General features: G+C 34.1%; 1 protein-coding gene across 1 annotated transcript in view; it reads left to right on the top strand.

The window, feature by feature from the left end:
* The window catches only part of LRP1B (LDL receptor related protein 1B), a 1,946,873-nt gene that overhangs the window by 1,858,675 nt on the left and 70,439 nt on the right, over positions 1-17,759 (top strand). The window contains exon 86 of the mRNA XM_063790432.1: positions 1,604-1,768. Coding sequence (XP_063646502.1) covers positions 1,604-1,768 — 165 coding nt within the window. The remainder of the gene's footprint in view (positions 1-1,603; positions 1,769-17,759) is intronic.

Here is a 17,759-nt window from a genome sequence, read left to right as displayed (position 1 = left end):
GAGTTAACTTGTATATTTGTCATTAAGGACATTTTAAAGTGAAGTAACTGAGGCTCAAATCAGGTAACTTGTATGCCTAGTAAGCGGCAGAACCAGGAACTACACGGGTCTCATTATACCACTGTAATTTTTTATATTTCTATTACGTCATGAGAGAGTTATTCATATTACAAATACAAACTTCAGTAATGCCAATCTGAATCCTGCCTACATGACAATGTATTAGAAACTTTTCAATGAGGCAAGTCTCAGAATTGTATGGCACTGCTGACAGTTTCTATTTATGACAGTGGACATGATACTTGAATCATTGTGTCATTTGAAGCCACTGAGGTGCTTAAAGATGCTCTTGAAATCATTGCAGTGATATATTCAAGCTTCTGTCATGTATGTGCCAGTGCATCTTGAAAAAGGATCATAAATTGTTTTGATTTTACCTACTTTAACTATAAAATGGGCATTACTATAGTAAAGGGCATATTCTAGAATAGAATGCTTATTACAACTTTCTCAATCAGTTTTGTTCCATTAAACACTGTACGTTGCTCACAGCAAAGCAGCATTTCTAACGGAGAAGGCCATGTCAATATGCACAGCAAAATAACCTAGAAAATGATTCCAAACCTATCTTTATCATAAATTATACTTGCCATATTGTTAAAAATAATTTTGCTACCCCAAGGAATGTCCAACCTTTTTTATTCTGAGTCAAAATGTTATTAAGTAGGTAGACTCTACGGAATCATTTAGGATAAATGTTACACACAGAAATGTTTCTGACACTGTTCTGTCACCAACTTGTACCAAATCTCAATGACTTTCAGTTTGGGACATTTATATATGGTTAATAAGACCAACATCAAAGAGTCTCTCTTTATGTAAACATTTCTCTATACTATGTATATTCACACATGCATATGCTATAGAACAAATAGTGTGTGTATATGTGTGCATATGCTATAAATGTATCTTACAAATTTAAAGTTTTCTTTCTTAATAGCAACTACTCCTAAAAATAAGTTATGTTTGTCCATATTATAAGGAAGATTTCTTGGTTGGAAAATATAATACTTTTAGAAGCCTAGGCAACACAGTGAGAACCTGTCTCTATAAAAAATTTAAAAATTGGCCACATGTGGTGGTGCACAATATAGTCCCAGCTACTTGGAAAGTGGAGGTGGGAGGATCACTGGAGCCCAGGAAGTTGAGGCTGCAGTGAGCTGTGATCATGCCACTGCCCACCAGTCTGGGTGACAGAGCAAGACCCTGTCTCAGTAAAATAAAAAAGAAAGAAGATGAAAATATATTACTTTTAGAAAGTTTCAGTTAGTTTTACTATTCAATATTTTACGAATACAAGAAAAGGTTAATAATGCTTTAAATTTAAAGACGAATACACATTAATTTAATATGTATATTTACCATTCAACAACCAGAATCTATCTGTTTTCAGATAGTATTTAATTTTTTCTTCTTTTGTACTTGGGGTAATTATTTTATGGAAACAAAAGATCCTAGTATTTAAATATTGTATCTATTTGAATTATTTTATTAAATTATTCCCTGAAAACATGCTAATTTGTACATTTCTTCTCATAAACAGATGATTCATGTAAGTTAACTTGTGAAAATGGAGGAAGATGCATTTTAAATGAGAAAGGTGATTTGAGGTGTCACTGTTGGCCTAGTTATTCAGGAGAAAGATGTGAAGTCAACCACTGTAGCAACTACTGCCAGAATGGAGGAACTTGCGTACCATCAGTTCTAGGTAAATATTTCATTGTCATTGTATTTCAAATCTTTTTCACTTTTCCTTATATATGAATCGAAAATGCTTAATGTTACAAATATACTTCCTAATATCTTAACGAACAATAGACTAACACAATATAATAACACAAAATTAAATCAATCGCATTTGTTCTAAATTCAGTATATAAAAGTTCAAGCCAAAAATTTAACAATTACTCTGGGTTGAGTATGTACCATGTGACAGGCTCAGTGTTTATAGATAATTTGCCCCTGGCTCAGAATGATTAGTAGAGCCAATTTTCCAGGCTTACCATGTTTGACCCCAAAGTTTATGTTTTGTTATTGTTGTTGCACAAATAGTTTTCCTAATGCTAAAAATCAATTGTTATTGAAAATTAGGATTATTTTAAATGTAAATAAACTGTAACAGAGAATCTAATAGCATCCTGATTCCCATCTAAAATTGTATCTATTCTTTTGGCATCACATTGTATCATATAATATGCTTTGGAAATACAAGGTTTCTACACCTTAGGATATATTTGAGATTATTATTAATTTATGCAATAGCTATGCTTGCAGAAAGTGTTCTGTACAGCACATAAATGAACATAGAAACATATTCTTCTACTGACTTGTATTAAATTTAAAATATGTCCCATGAGGAAAAAATAACCCCAATGCATAATAAAAATCTAATTTGCAAATTCCAATATTTAGTGCAAGGGATATTATGCAACTATTATAGTGTAATCTATGAGCATTTAATGTTACTACCATAAATGCAAATTTAGTCAAATGGAAAATTCTATATTATTTTCACATTCCCCTACATGGTTAATTTCTATCTTAGTGGGAGTTCTCACTGCTTCTGTTGTTTATGCTGTGTTTTGAAGTATTTAATATAGTGCTAACTGAAAGAGTTATATGAAGAATTTTCAGTGTGGATCTGAAAAATCAAGCTGTTTCTGAAATGCACTCTAATAGGAAAAGTTAGATAATTTTATGTCTATAAATATTTTCTTATTAATTCATAATGAAATTATTCTAATTACTTAATAGCATTCTGAAAAAATCAGGAGTTTGATTAGATTGAAATATAAACGGCAATAGGAGTCTTACCACATATTTTTATTCTGTTAAGGGAGGCTAGTTCATAAAGTATATTCTGTTACTACAGGAAAAATTGTAGTACTGCGTCCTTTATTGAATATACAAATAAGAATTCAGGTTCAAGGAATACGTGTGTGTATTTTAGTAACACACATAATATCTCCTTTAGGGAAAAAGTTTTTCTCATAAAATAATTGTTTGGAAATTTTATTATTTAATTAGTAACTTAATTTTCTCATTGAGATAATGAAAACCATGGTGTTATAGCTGGATGATTTATCTATATTTATATTTAGAAATATTTAGGCCAAGTAAACAATTTGGAATTCCAAACTATTGCTGCCTATTGAACCTGCAATGCATCCGCAGGGATAAATCTCTACAAAACATTGAATTTGCTGTCTTGATGCATCCTGAGTTGTATATAGATACAGCACAACTTTTAATGTTTTGTCCAAATCATTTGTCTAAACTTTAATGCATGCTCAAAATCTGTAGTTCAATTTTGTCTGTGCACACAATTATATCCTGATTTACATAAAATGTTCACGAAAAATATTTTTTAAATTAATAATATAAATTAGTTCTAATTAGTAATATAAATTAGTTCTCATATGGATTCAATATGAGATACAGACATGCAGTTTATTTTATAGCATCTAATAATAATTATATGATATGTAATTAAGTCACTTAAAAAGTATTTTTCACTTTTAAAATGTGGTTTTATGAAAACATTGTTTGGTATTATAGACTGTAGAACCTCATTATCTCCACACAAATGTTAATTGGTAAAACAAATCCCAGTGAGCAATTCATGGATTTATTCATTGTTGGTTTACTTACAGTTAAGCCTTTTGGCAAATTCCTATGTGGACACTATATAACTAGGGTTTGGGGCAGGCTTAATTATAATTTATAAGTTTATGACAGTTGTATAGGACAATAATAATTGAACAAAAGAAATGTCACTAATTAATTAAAAGTACACATCTGTGAGGCATAATTAAAATTTTACATGTAGGAATGAGTTTTTCTCATTCCTTAAGGTTACTGTTTGTAATAATGAACACTAAAAATAAAATGTATTAGCTATATTCATATAAAAAGATACTAAAAATGAAATATTTTGATATTGATTATATCAATAAGGATTCATGTAGGTCATTTTTATGACCTGCTCATAGGAGGATAGATTTAAGATGAAATTTGCTTTTGACAAAATAATTGAAATCAGAGTAAAGCATAGTATTAAGCATTTGTTATTGAAAATAGAGAAAATTTTTGAAAGTTTTTATGCATCATAGATATCATTAAGATATTTTTGCTGTTAACAGCTATATTTACACTTAATCTTTACTTTTATGAACATTTATTCTCTATAGTATATTCATGATGTTTGGTATTTTTGTACTGCTATAGGTCTGTTATTTAGTCTTTTAGTGTTTATATCAAAGTGAGTCAAACTTTCCTACCCAGTTGATTTAGAGGAATGGAACTAGAGGGTTTGTACTTTTGAGACAACATTCCCAATTACTTTCTTCTACTCCTAAAGTTTGGAGTTATGCTGAGGGGAAGCAGATGTTACTTTGGGAGTTCATAAATACGCAAAAGCACAGCTAGCTAGGTTAAGAGGTGAAAGTGCAATTTGGGATATGGTGGGCAACACATTTGAATTGAATATTTTAAGTGAATACCACAACAAGAAGGCAGAAGCTGTCATTGTAGCTCTCTCTGCCACCACATCTGAGGACTTTGGCAGTGAAGGATTTTTTTTTCCCCCGGAAGTAAAGAGCATTCCTTCTCATTCATTCAAGGGTTTTCTGTCTTGGTAACTGTCCCCAAATCGGATGGTAGAATTGCTCAAAGTCAAGTTAAACTAGAATTTCTGGATAACTTTGGAACATTATGAAACTAATGACAAAACATATGTAGTAAAGGATATCAAGTCACATATGTACGTGGGGCATAAAATCCACAGTCACTTAACTGATATCTTAAAGAATGAACATTCATTTAAACTGCCCATCTTTGCTTTTCTTTGACTTCTCATTTAAATGAAGACATTTAAATCAATCTTTGCATCCTAGCTCCCTTAACATAGGTATTATTAACATAGGTATTAATTATATTTAGGGAATGCTGAAAACTGGATAGTTGGTTCTACTTGCCTTTTTTGGGCTTTTTTTATTTGTGTAAATTTAGGGAATACAAGTGCAGTTTTGTTACATGGATATATTGTGTAGTGGTGAAGTCTGGACTGTTAGTGTAACCATTAGCTGAATAGTGTACATTTTACCCATTAAGTAATTTCTTATCCTTTACCCTCCTCCCACCCTTCCACTTCTCCAATGTCTATTATTCCACAACATGTCTACGTGTACACATGATTTGGCTCCTATTTATAAGTAAGAACAGGTGGTAATAGACTTTCTGAGATGTTTTGCTCAAGATAATGGCCTTCAGTTTCATCCATGTTACTACAAAAAACATGATTTTATTCTTTTCTATGGCGAAGTAGTATCCCATAGTGTGTATGTGTGTGTGTGTGTGCCACATTTTCTTTATCCAGTCATTCGCTGAACACGTAGGTTGATTGCATATTTTTCCTGTTGTGAATATTGCTGTTATAAACATACACGTGCCATATGTTTTTGATATAATGATATTTTTTTGTTTTTGATATAATGATATTTTTTTCCCATTAGGTGAATATACTCAGTAGTGGGATTGCTGTATCAAATGGTAGTTTTATTTTTAGCTATCTGAGAAATCTCCATACTGTTTTCCATAGAGGCTGTACTAATTTACATTCCCACCAACAGCGTATAAGTGTTCCCTTGTCTCTACATCCTTGCCATCTGTTATTTTTTGGCTTTTTAATAGTAGCCATTCTAACTGATGTAAGATGGTATTTCATTGTGATTTTTATTTATATTTCTCTTGTGATTATTTATTTTGCTATGCAGAAGTGTTTTAGTCTAATTAAGTCCCATTTATCTACTTTTGTTTATGATGCATTTGCTTTTGAAGTTTTAGTTATAAGTTTTTTGCCTAGGCCAGTGTCCTGGAAAGTTGTTCCTAGGTTTTCTTCTAGCATTTTTTATAGTTTCAGTTCTTACCTTTAAATTTTAAATTCATCTTGAGTTTGTTTTTGTATATGGTGAGAGTTAGGGCTCTAATTTCGTTCTTCTGCATGTGGCAATCCAATTTTCCCAGGACCATTTATTGAATAGGATGTCCTTTCCACATTGTATATTTCTGTTAATTTTGTCAAAGATCAGTTGGCCATAAGCATGTAGCTTTATTCCTGGGTTCTCTAGTCTGTTCCATTGATCCATGTATCTATTTTTATACCAGAACCATGCTCTTTTGGTTATTATAGACTTGTGGTATAATTTGAAGTCAGGTAATGTAATGCCTCCTGTTTCTTTTTGCTTATAATTACTTTGGCTATTCAGGCCTTTTTTTTTTTTTTTTTTTTTTTTGGTTCCGTATGAATTTTAGGATTGCTTTTTCTAATTCTGGGAAAAATGGCACTGGTATTTTGATAGAAATTGCATTGAATCTGTAGATTGTGTTAGACAGTATGATCATTTTCAGGTAAATAATTAATGATGTTAAAATTGAAAACACAAAATAGAGAATATAATTTAACAAGTATGTGATATAGGAAATTATAACTCCAACAAAGCAAGTAGAAAAAATACAGAAAGCATAATAAGAAAGTGGCAAAAGATAAGTCTCATACATATATGCAGGAGTTTGGGGAGCAGAAAGCAGAGGAGGAGCCCAGTCAGACGTGGATGAAACCAGCATTTACAAATCACTACCAGAAGAAAATGTTCATGATGCAAACTTTGCAGCAAGCAATTTTGAAACAGTCAGCAAGAGTTTAAAAAGTTGTCAATGCCCTTTAACTAAATATTAACACTTTTTGAAATATGTCCCAAGGATTATGTAGTAATAAAAAAGAACAAAACTTAGAAGTGAGAACATTTGATTGTGTTATTTGTAGTATTACGAAATTGGAGATAAAATTGAAATTCAAAAAGAACAGGATATACAACTGCTGTATAATATGAGCCTAGTAGGGAAATTATGTATATATAAAATATCTGTATAAAGAAATAGATCTTTCTTTATACTTTTGTATTTTCTAGATATGCCACTATTAACATGTATTATTGTTTTCATTGAAAATTAAAATAGCAACAATAATTATATTAGAAACTATTATTAGAAATTAAAATATTGTCAGGATCATGATAATTATTTTTACTGGTTGCTTACTAAGTGCCAGACACTGTTCTCTCCCTTTGAATCTTCATAAGATACCTGTGAGAGAATAAAAGTAAGAGTCTGTCGAATTTTGCTGCTGGCTTCATGAGTCACAGTTAGTGATTCGTTTGGACCATATGGTGAGAGCAATACTAAACTGTTCAATCTTACAGCTCTCTGGGCTAATGTTAGAAGGCTTAAGTGAGCTTACTTATATTCACAGAAAAGACAAAAATGCTTCAATCTTATTTCCACAATGCTGGCTGAAAATAAACCTTCTAGAAGTATAAATAAATTGTGACCTATAATTTGAAGCATATCAGAATATATTAAGAAGTACCTGGGAGGGAGCTAGATAAAGCTCACAATTCTTCTTTTTCTTTGTCAGGCTTTGCTGAATAGTTCTGTGTAATCTTTTTTATGCTTAAGAAAACCTGACAGCTATAGTCACCTTGCTAAAATTATTTATAAGTGGACACTCACTTTAAATCCAGGAAAACATTACATTAAGTAGAAAAGTAGAATGTCAAATCTCCTTATTGAAGACACTAGCATTTTTTTAAAGCATTCAGAACTTTTATTACTTGAATCAAAGTCTGAAGTCAAGACAGATTCACAAAGGACAGTAGTCTTGGGGACAAGAGGTCAGGAGATAGGCTTTTCTATTGCAATCCTGTAACTAACTGGATGACACAGTGGTACTTTGTCTCAGTTTATGATGTCTGTGCTATATAAAGGGACAGGAATGTGGCTACTGTCCAAATAGTAGAAATGTTTTGAGTAAGTATTATGTCATATTTTGATAGTATTTTCATAGAAGGGCATTAAATATAAACATTTATAAGTATGCTCTGCAGTTTAAGTGTCACTTAAATACTGCTATTCCTTACACTCAATGTTTTTATTAGACCAACTGAACTAAAAAATCATGTATATACATAAAACTAGTTAGGTATAAAACATCATACTCAAAGACAAAAATTTGAAAGCACCAGACTGACTCAACCAGGACCAAGCTAAATGGGGGTAAGCGTCATGGTTCACATAGACAAATAAGTATGAATTAAAAATTGGCTTAAAAAGAGAGCAGACTAATAATGCTCAGTAGCATGTATCTACTGCACAGAAATAATAATCGGTCACTATGTCACAAAAAGCTCAGAAGGAATTACTTTTGCTAGCATTCCTTTGTGGCAATCAGCCATACTTGTTCAAGCGTTGTGTAGATAGAGGAAAATAAATCATAACATATCTGTCCAATATTAGAGAGGGTTTTTTTACATACTTTGACATTAAATAGTCATTAAATTATATTAATAAATAGTGTTTTCATAATCAGTTTAAGAATGGTTTATCAAATAAATCTAGCTTTTAAAGACAGACACTCATCAGGTTTGCAGTAAGTTATTGAAAAATATCAACATCAAATACCTCTACAATATTCAAATGAAAGTATATTGCTTTTGAGAAAATGGGTGTCAATAGTGATTGATATATTACTTGACAATAAGTATCCCAACAAATTTTACTCTAAAATTATTAGCAAATAGGTAGTAATTTCTTTTTTTTTTTTTTTTTTTTTTTTTTTATATGTTTCTCAATTTGTTTTTCTTTTTTTTTTTTTTTTTTAATTTTTTTTATTATACTTTAAGTTTTAGGGTACATGTGCACATTGTGCAGGTTAGTTACATATGTATACATGTGCCATGCTGGTGCGCTGCACCCACTAACTCGTCATCTAGCATTAGGTATATCTCCCAATGCTATCCCTCCCCCTCCCCCCTCCCCACCACAGTCCCCAGAGTATGATATTCCCCTTCCTGTGTCCATGTGATCTCATTGTTCAATTCCCACCTATGAGTGAGAATATGCGGTGTTTGGTTTTTTGTTCTTGCGATAGTTTACTGAGAATGATGGTTTCCAATTTCATCCATGTCCCTACAAAGGATATGAACTCATCATTTTTTATGGCTGCATAGTATTCCATGGTGTATATGTGCCACATTTTCTTAATCCAGTCTATCATTGTTGGACATTTGGGTTGGTTCCAAGTCTTTGCTATTGTGAATAATGCCGCAATAAACATACGTGTGCATGTGTCTTTATAGCAGCATGATTTATAGTCATTTGGGTATATACCCAGTAATGGGATGGCTGGGTCAAATGGTATTTCTAGTTCTAGATCCCTGAGGAATCGCCACACTGACTTCCACAATGGTTGAACTAGTTTACAGTCCCACCAACAGTGTAAAAGTGTTCCTATTTCTCCACATCCTCTCCAGCACCTGTTGTTTCCTGACTTTTTAATGATTGCCATTCTAACTGGGGTGAGATGATATCTCATAGTGGTTTTGATTTGCATTTCTCTGATGGCCAGTGATGATGAGCATTTTTTCATGTGTTTTTTGGCTGCATAAATGTCTTCTTTTGAGAAGTGCCTGTTCATGTCCTTCGCCCACTTTTTGATGGGGTTGTTTGTTTTTTTCTTGTAAATTTGTTTGAGTTCACTGTAGATTCTGGATATTAGCCCTTTGTCAGATGAGTAGGTTGCGAAAATTTTCTCCCATGTTGTAGGTTGCCTATTCACTCTGATGGTAGTTTCTTTTGCTGTGCAGAAGCTCTTCAGTTTAATTAGATCCCATTTGTCAATTTTGTCTTTTGTTGCCATTGCTTTTGGTGTTTTGGACATGAAGTCCTTGCCCACGCCTATGTCCTGAATGGTAATGCCTAGGTTTTCTTCTAGGGTTTTTATGGTTTTAGGTCTAACGTTTAAATCTTTAATCCATCTTGAATTGATTTTTGTATAAGGTGTAAGGAAGGGATCCAGTTTCAGCTTTCTACATATGGCTAGCCAGTTTTCCCAGCACCATTTATTAAATAGGGAATCCTTTCCCCATTGCTTGTTTTTCTCAGGTTTGTCAAAGATCAGATAGTTGTAGGTAAGCGGCGTTATTTCTGAGGGCTCTGTTCTGTTCCATTGATCTATATTTCTGTTTTGGTACCAGTACCATGCTGTTTTGGTTACTGTAGCCTTGTAGTATAGTTTGAAGTCAGGTAGTGTGATGCCTCCAGCTTTGTTCTTTTGGCTTAGGATTGACTTGGTGATGCGGGCTCTCTTTTGGTTCCATATGAACTTTGAAGTAGTTTTTTCCAATTCTGTGAAGAAAGTCATTGGTAGCTTGATGGGGATGGCATTGAATCTGTAAATTACCTTGGGCAGTATGGCCATTTTCACGATATTGATTCTTCCTACCCATGAGCAAGGAATGTTCTTCCATTTGTTTGTATCCTCTTTTATTTCCTTGAGCAGTGGTTTGTAGTTCTCCTTGAAGAGGTGCTTCACATCCCTTGTAAGTTGGATTCCTAGGTATTTTATTCTCTTTGAAGCAATTGTGAATGGGAGTTCACTCATGATTTGGCTCTCTGTTTGTCTGTTGTTGGTGTATAAGAATGCTTGTGATTTTTGTACATTGATTTTGTATCCTGAGACTTTGCTGAAGTTGCTTATCAGCTTAAGGAGATTTTGGGCTGAGACGATGGGGTTTTCTAGATAAACAATCATGTCGTCTGCAAACAGGGACAATTTGACTTCCTCTTTTCCTAATTGAATACCCTTTATTTCCTTCTCCTGCCTGATTGCCCTGGCCAGAACTTCCAACACTATGTTGAATAGGAGCGGTGAGAGAGGGCATCCCTGTCTTGTGCCAGTTTTCAAAGGGAATGCTTCCAGTTTTTGCCCATTCAGTATGATATTGGCTGTGGGTTTGTCATAGATAGCTCTTATTATTTTGAAATATGTCCCATCAATACGTAATTTATTGAGAGTTTTTAGCATGAAGGGTTGTTGAATTTTGTCAAAGGCTTTTTCTGCATCTATTGAGATAATCATGTGGTTTTTGTCTTTGGCTCTGTTTATATGCTGGATTACATTTATTGATTTGCGTATGTTGAACCAGCCTTGCATCCCAGGGATGAAGCCCACTTGATCATGGTGGATAAGCTTTTTGATGTGCTGCTGGATTCGGTTTGCCAGTATTTTATTGAGGATTTTTGCATCAATGTTCATCAAGGATATTGGTCTAAAATTCTCTTTTTTGGTTGTGTCTCTGCCAGGCTTTGGTATCAGAATGATGCTGGCCTCATAAAATGAGTTAGGGAGGATTCCCTCTTTTTCTATTGATTGGAATAGTTTCAGTAGGAATGGTACCAGTTCCTCCTTGTACCTCTGGTAGAATTCGGCTGTGAATCCATCTGGTCCTGGACTCTTTTTGGTTGGTAAACTATTGATTATTGCCACAATTTCAGCTCCTGTTATTGGTCTATTCAGAGATTCAACTTCTTCCTGGTTTAGTCTTGGGAGAGTGTATATTGAGCATAGTATACTATTTTGGAAATTATTATCTTTAATGTAGCAATTGCTATATTGTGAATGCTCAATAAATAAGAATTCTGCTAAAGTCCTTAGATACGTTACTTAATTTTTATTACTCTATGATGTTTACATTGTGGCATTTTTCAGATGTGATCTAGATTGGTTAAGTATTAAGACCAGAATCTGAGAACTTTGATTATTCCAAATTAAGTGCTCTAATACATTACTTATTATCACTGAAAATCAGCACTATCTGCCCATATCAAAGAACTAGCTGACTATGACTATATTACTAAAGGTGACACACAGTTAAATAGGTCCATTTACTAGAGGTACAATGTAACCAAATCATATAAATTTAATGCTCCTTTAAGGATAAATCTTTACTATAGCCATGCAGTTATTTATCCATATAATAGAAAATATTCTATTGTTATATACTTAAAAATATATTATTTCAACTGATATATATGAATTCTTATGGACATCTTATGTCCAAAAGTATAAAATCAAGAAAAAAATGAGCAATAGGATTTTATATGAAGCTTCTTAGCAAGGGCATATACTCAGTCAAGTTTAATAGCCTAAGCATAGATAATTTGTTTAATAATAATAATATTAATAGTAGTAATAATGCCAATATTACTACTAATAGTAAAACTTCCAGTTACTGTGGACTGGCTATGTGGCAGGCATTGTGCCATGTGTTTTACCTGTACACAATAGGTTTTGCTATTGCTGTTTACAGAATGTGATGTAGAGAGGAAATCTATGTTTTCTAAAGTTACACAATTTAAATATCAAACGTGACTTTATTCCAAGTTCTCTCTAATACCAAAAACAAATTATTTAACACTGCACCAAATTGATATGTTCCTTTAAATATTAGTGGTGAAATATTTTATATTCAGCCATTTTTACTGAGACAGATTTTCCTATGTAAGGGACATGTGATATAAGTGAAATTTAAAAAACTCTATGAGATTCCAAGACATTTCCATTTTTCTTATAAGCAATACAATATTTAAATAAAATATAGACCTTAATAATATTTACTATTGCTCCTGAATGACTACTGGGTACATAACGAAATGAAAGCAGAAATAAAAATGTTCTTTGAAACCAATGAGAACAAAGACACAACATACCAGAATCTCTGGGATGCATTTAAAGCGGTGTGTAGAGGGAAATTTATAGCACTAAGTGCCCACAAGAGAAAGCAGGAAAGATCTAAAATTGACACCCTAACATCACAATTAAAAGAACTAGAGAAGCAAGAGCAAACACATTCAAAAGCTAGCAGAAGGCAAGAAATAACTGAGATCAGAGCAGAGCTGAAGGAGATAGAGGCACAAAAAACCCTTAAAAAAATCAATGAATCCAGGAGCCGTTTTTTTGAAAAGATCAACAAAATTGATAGACTGCTAGCAAGACTAATAAACATAGAAGAATCAAATAGACGCAATAAAAAATGATAAAGGGGATATCACCACCGATCCCACAGAAATACAAACTACCATCAGAGAATACTATAAACACCTCTATGCAAATAAACTAGAAAATCTAGAAGAAATGGATAAATTCCTGGACACTTACACCCTCCCAAGACTAAACCAGGAAGAAGTTGAATCCCTGAATAGACCAATAACACGCTCTGAAATTGAGGCAATAATTAAAAGCCTACCAACCAAAAAAAAAGTACAGGACCAGACGGATTCACAGCCGAATTCTACGAGAAGTACAAGGAGGAGCTGGTACTATTCCTTCTGAAACTATTCCAGTCAATAGAAAAAGAGGGAATCCTCCCTAACTCATTTTATGAGGCCAGCATCATCCTGATACCAAAGCCGGGCAGAGACACAACACAAAAAGAGAATTTTAGACCAATATCCCTGATGAATATCGATGCAAAAATCCTGAATAAAATACTGGCAAACCAAATCCAGCAGCACATCAAAAAGCTTATCCACCATGATCAAGTGGGCTTCATCCCTGGGATGCAAGGCTGGTTTAACATACGCAAATCAATAAATGTAATCCAGCATATAAACAGAACCAAAGACAAAAACCACATGGTTATCTCAATAGATGCAGAAAAGGCCTTTGACAAAATTCAACAGCCCTTCATGCTAAAAACTCTCAATAAATTAGGTATTGATGGGACATATCTCAAAATAATAAGAGCTATTTATGACAAACCCACAGCCAATATCATACTGAATGGACAAAAACTAGAAGCATTCCCTTTGAAAACCGGCACAAGACAGGGATGCCCTCTCTCACCACTCCTATTCAACATAGTGTTGGCAGTTCTGGCCAGGGCAATCAGGCAGGAGAAAGAAATAAAGGGTATTCAATTAGGAAAAGAGGAAGTCAAATTGTCCCTGTTTGCAGATGACATGATTGCATATTTAGAAAACCCCATTGTCTCAGCCCAAAATCTCCTTAAGCTGATAAGCAACTTCAGCAAAGTCTCAGGATACAAAATCAATGTGCAAAAATCACAAGCATTCTTATATACCAATAACAGACAGAGAGCCAAATCATGAGTGAACTCCCATTCACAATTGCTTCAAAGAGAATAAAATACCTAGGAATCCAACTTACAAGGGATGTGAAGAACCTCTTCAAGGAGAAATACAAACCACTGCTCAACAAAATAAAAGAGGACACAAACAAATGGAAGAAATTTCCATGCTCATGGATAGGAAGAATCGGTATCCTGAAAATGGCCATACTGCCCAAGGTAATTTATAGATTCAATGCCATCCCCATTAAGCTAACAATGACTTTCTTCACAGAATTGGAGAAAACTACTTTAAAGTTCATATGGAACCAACAAAGAGCCCAGATTGCCAAGGCAATCCTAAGCCAAAAGAACAAAGCTGGAGGCATCACCCTACCTGACTTCAAAATATACTACAAGGCTACAGTAACCAAAACAGCATGATACAGCACCAAAACAGAGATATAGACCAATGGAACAGAACAGAGCCCTCAGAAATAATACCACACATCTACAATCATCTGATCTCTGACAAACCTGACAAAAACAAGAAATGGGGAAAGGATTCCCTATTTAATAAATGGTGCTGGGAAAACTGACTAGCCATATGTTGAAAGTGGAAACTGGATCCCTTCTTTACACCTTATACAAAAATTAATTCAAGATGGATTAAAGACTCAAATGTTATACCTAAAACCATAAAAACCCTAGAAGAAAACCTAGGCAATACCATTCAGGACATAGGCATGGGCAAGGACTTCATGTCTAAAACACCAAAAGCAATGGCAACAAAAGCCAAAATTGACAAGTGGGATCTAACTAAACTCAAGAGCTTCTGCACAGCAAAAGAAACTACCATCAGAGTGAACGGGCAACCTACAGAATGGGAGAACATTTTTGCAATCTACTTATCTGACAAAGGACTACAATCCACAATCTACAAGGAACTCAAACAAATTTACAAGAAAAAAACAATCCCATCAAAAATTGGGTGAAGGATATGAACAGATACTTCTCAAAAGAAGACATTTATGCAGCCAACAGACACATGAAAAAATGCTCATCATCACTGGCCATCAGAGAAATACAAATCAAAACCACAGTGAGATACCATCTCACACTAGTTAGAATGGTGATCATTAAAAAGTCAGGAAACAACAGGTGCTGGAGAGGATGTGGAGAAATAGGAACACTTTTACACTGAACCAGTTTACAGTCCCATCAACAACCATTGTGGCAGACAGTGTGGCGACTCCTCAAGGATCTATAACTAGAAATACCATTTGACCCAGCCATCCCATTACTGGGTATATACCCAAAGGATTATAAATCATGCTGCTGTAAAGACACATGGACACGTATGTTTATTGCGGAACTATTCACAATAGCAAAGACTTGGAACCAACGCAAATGTCCATCAACGATAGACTGGATTAAGAAAATGTGGCACATATACACTATGGAATACTATGCAGCCATAAGAAAGGATGAGTTCATGTCTTTTGTAGGGACATGGATGAAGCTGGAAACCATCATTCTCAGCAAACTATCACAAGAACAAAAAACCAAACACCACACGTTCTCACTCATAGGTGGGAATTGAACAATGAGGACACTTGGGCACAGGAAGAGGAACATCATACACTGGGGCCTGTCATTGGGTGGGTGGGGGGGGGGATAGCATTAGGAGATATACCTAATGTAAATGATGAGTTAATGGGTGCAGCACATCAACATGGCACATGTATACCTATGTAACAAACCTGCATGTTGTGCACACGTACCCTAGAATTTAAGGTATAATAAAAAGATTTTTTATTAAAAAATATTTTTTATAGATGATTAGTGATTTTAATTACATCTTCACCATATTTGACATTAGCTATTATTTGCTACCAAGTTAAATTGTAAGAGTTTATTATTATGGGCTAGGTGTGGTGTCTTATGCCTGTAATCCCAGCACTTTGGGAGGCTGAGGTAGGAGGATCACAATGTCAGGAATTCTAGACCAGCCTGGCCAACATAATGAAACCCCATCTCTACTAAAAATAAAAAAAAATAGCCAGGCATCGTGGCAGGTGCCTGTAGTTCCAGCTACTCAGGAGGCTGAGGCAGCAGAATTGCTTGAACCCGGGAGGCGGAGGTTGCAGTGAGCCAAGATTGTGCCACTGCACTCCAGCCTGGGCAACAGAGTGAGACCCCATCTCAAATAAATAAATAAATAATTAACAAATAAAAAAGAGTTTATTTTTATGACTTTGTGGTATGACCAATTGCTGGAACATTTTAGAAGATATATGTAAAGAATTTCTATCTATGAAGAAAAATTGTATAAATAACCTAATCTCCATTTATTTTATGCATATATACTTGTATCATCCAAAGAAAAAGAACCAATAAGATATATATGTGTGTGTGTATGTCTATATATATATATATATATATATATATATATATATATGAAGGAGATTTATTTATAATTGGAATTGGTACATGTGCTTATGGAGCCTGAGGAGTTCAATGGTATACTGTCTGCACACTCAAGGACCAGCAAAGGCAGTCATGTGATTCAGTCCAAATCTAAAAATCTGAGAACTAAGGGAGCCAATTGTGTAACTCTCCATCTAAGGGCAATGACCTGAGCAACTGGGTGGGAGGAGGAAGCAATTCAGGTGTAAGTCTTTGAGTCTGAATGCTCAAGAACTGGGAGCTCTGATGTCCTCAGCCAGGAGAAGATGGATGTCCCAGATCAAGAAAGAGAATCCACCTTTCCTTCACCTTTATTCTATTTGGGCCTTCAATGAATTGGATGATGCCCACCCACACTGGTGAGGAAATATCTTTCTTACTTGGTCTACTGATTCCAATGCCAATCTCCTCCACAACCACCTCTACAGACACACTCAGAAGTAATATTTTACCAGCTACTTTGGCATCCCTTTGCCCAGGCTAGTTGACACATGAAATGAACCATCATAGTAATTATCTAGCAAAGCACTTTGCTAACTAACAGAGTGCAACTTGAATATGAAGTAGACCTAACACTAAAAGCAGCTATAGTCTAGTGAAAGTATGTATGCCATGGAGGACAAAGTTTACTCTTTTAGGGAGTGGGAAGAGTCGATGAACTTACCAACTGTCCAGAGACATCAACATGGAAACATACAAGGAGTAAAATTGAAGGTCTGAAGTTTAGGAAGAAGAAGGAGCCCAGGATCAGAAAATTGGGACAGAGGCATTTAGACAGAAAGATAAATATTTAAGCCATAAAATTGGGTAATATCACTAGAAAGAAGTTTGGAAGAACACTTTTTGAGAGACAGAAAGAGAAAACATAAAGACAATTGTACAAAAAGGCAGGCAGAAAACAAAAGAGAAATCAATAAAGCTAGTGTTTCAGAAGCCACTGGAGAAAGATCTTCCAGCTAGAGATATTAGCCAACATTGTGTAATCAAAGAGAAAATTTGAAGAAGATAATGGTTGAGAAGTAATTAATGGGTTCAGTGAGGAAGTGATTAGAGGTGAGTTTTGAAATAGGGTATGTGTATACATATATGCATATATGTATATATGTGTATATATATATGTATATGTATATATGTATATGTGTATATATACACACACATACATGCACACTATTGAATATATATTCATCTATTAGTATACATATTCTAATGCACTTTGATTTTTTCTGTACTTTACGTAAAGTACAGAATATTTATAAACTACAGAAA

Source organism: Pan troglodytes, chromosome 13 (assembly GCF_028858775.2).
Source record: "Pan troglodytes isolate AG18354 chromosome 13, NHGRI_mPanTro3-v2.0_pri, whole genome shotgun sequence".
NCBI classification, from domain to species: Eukaryota; Metazoa; Chordata; class Mammalia; order Primates; family Hominidae; genus Pan; species Pan troglodytes.
The sequence above is the reverse complement of the archived record's forward strand: the minus strand, read 5'-3'. Positions and strand labels throughout refer to the sequence as shown.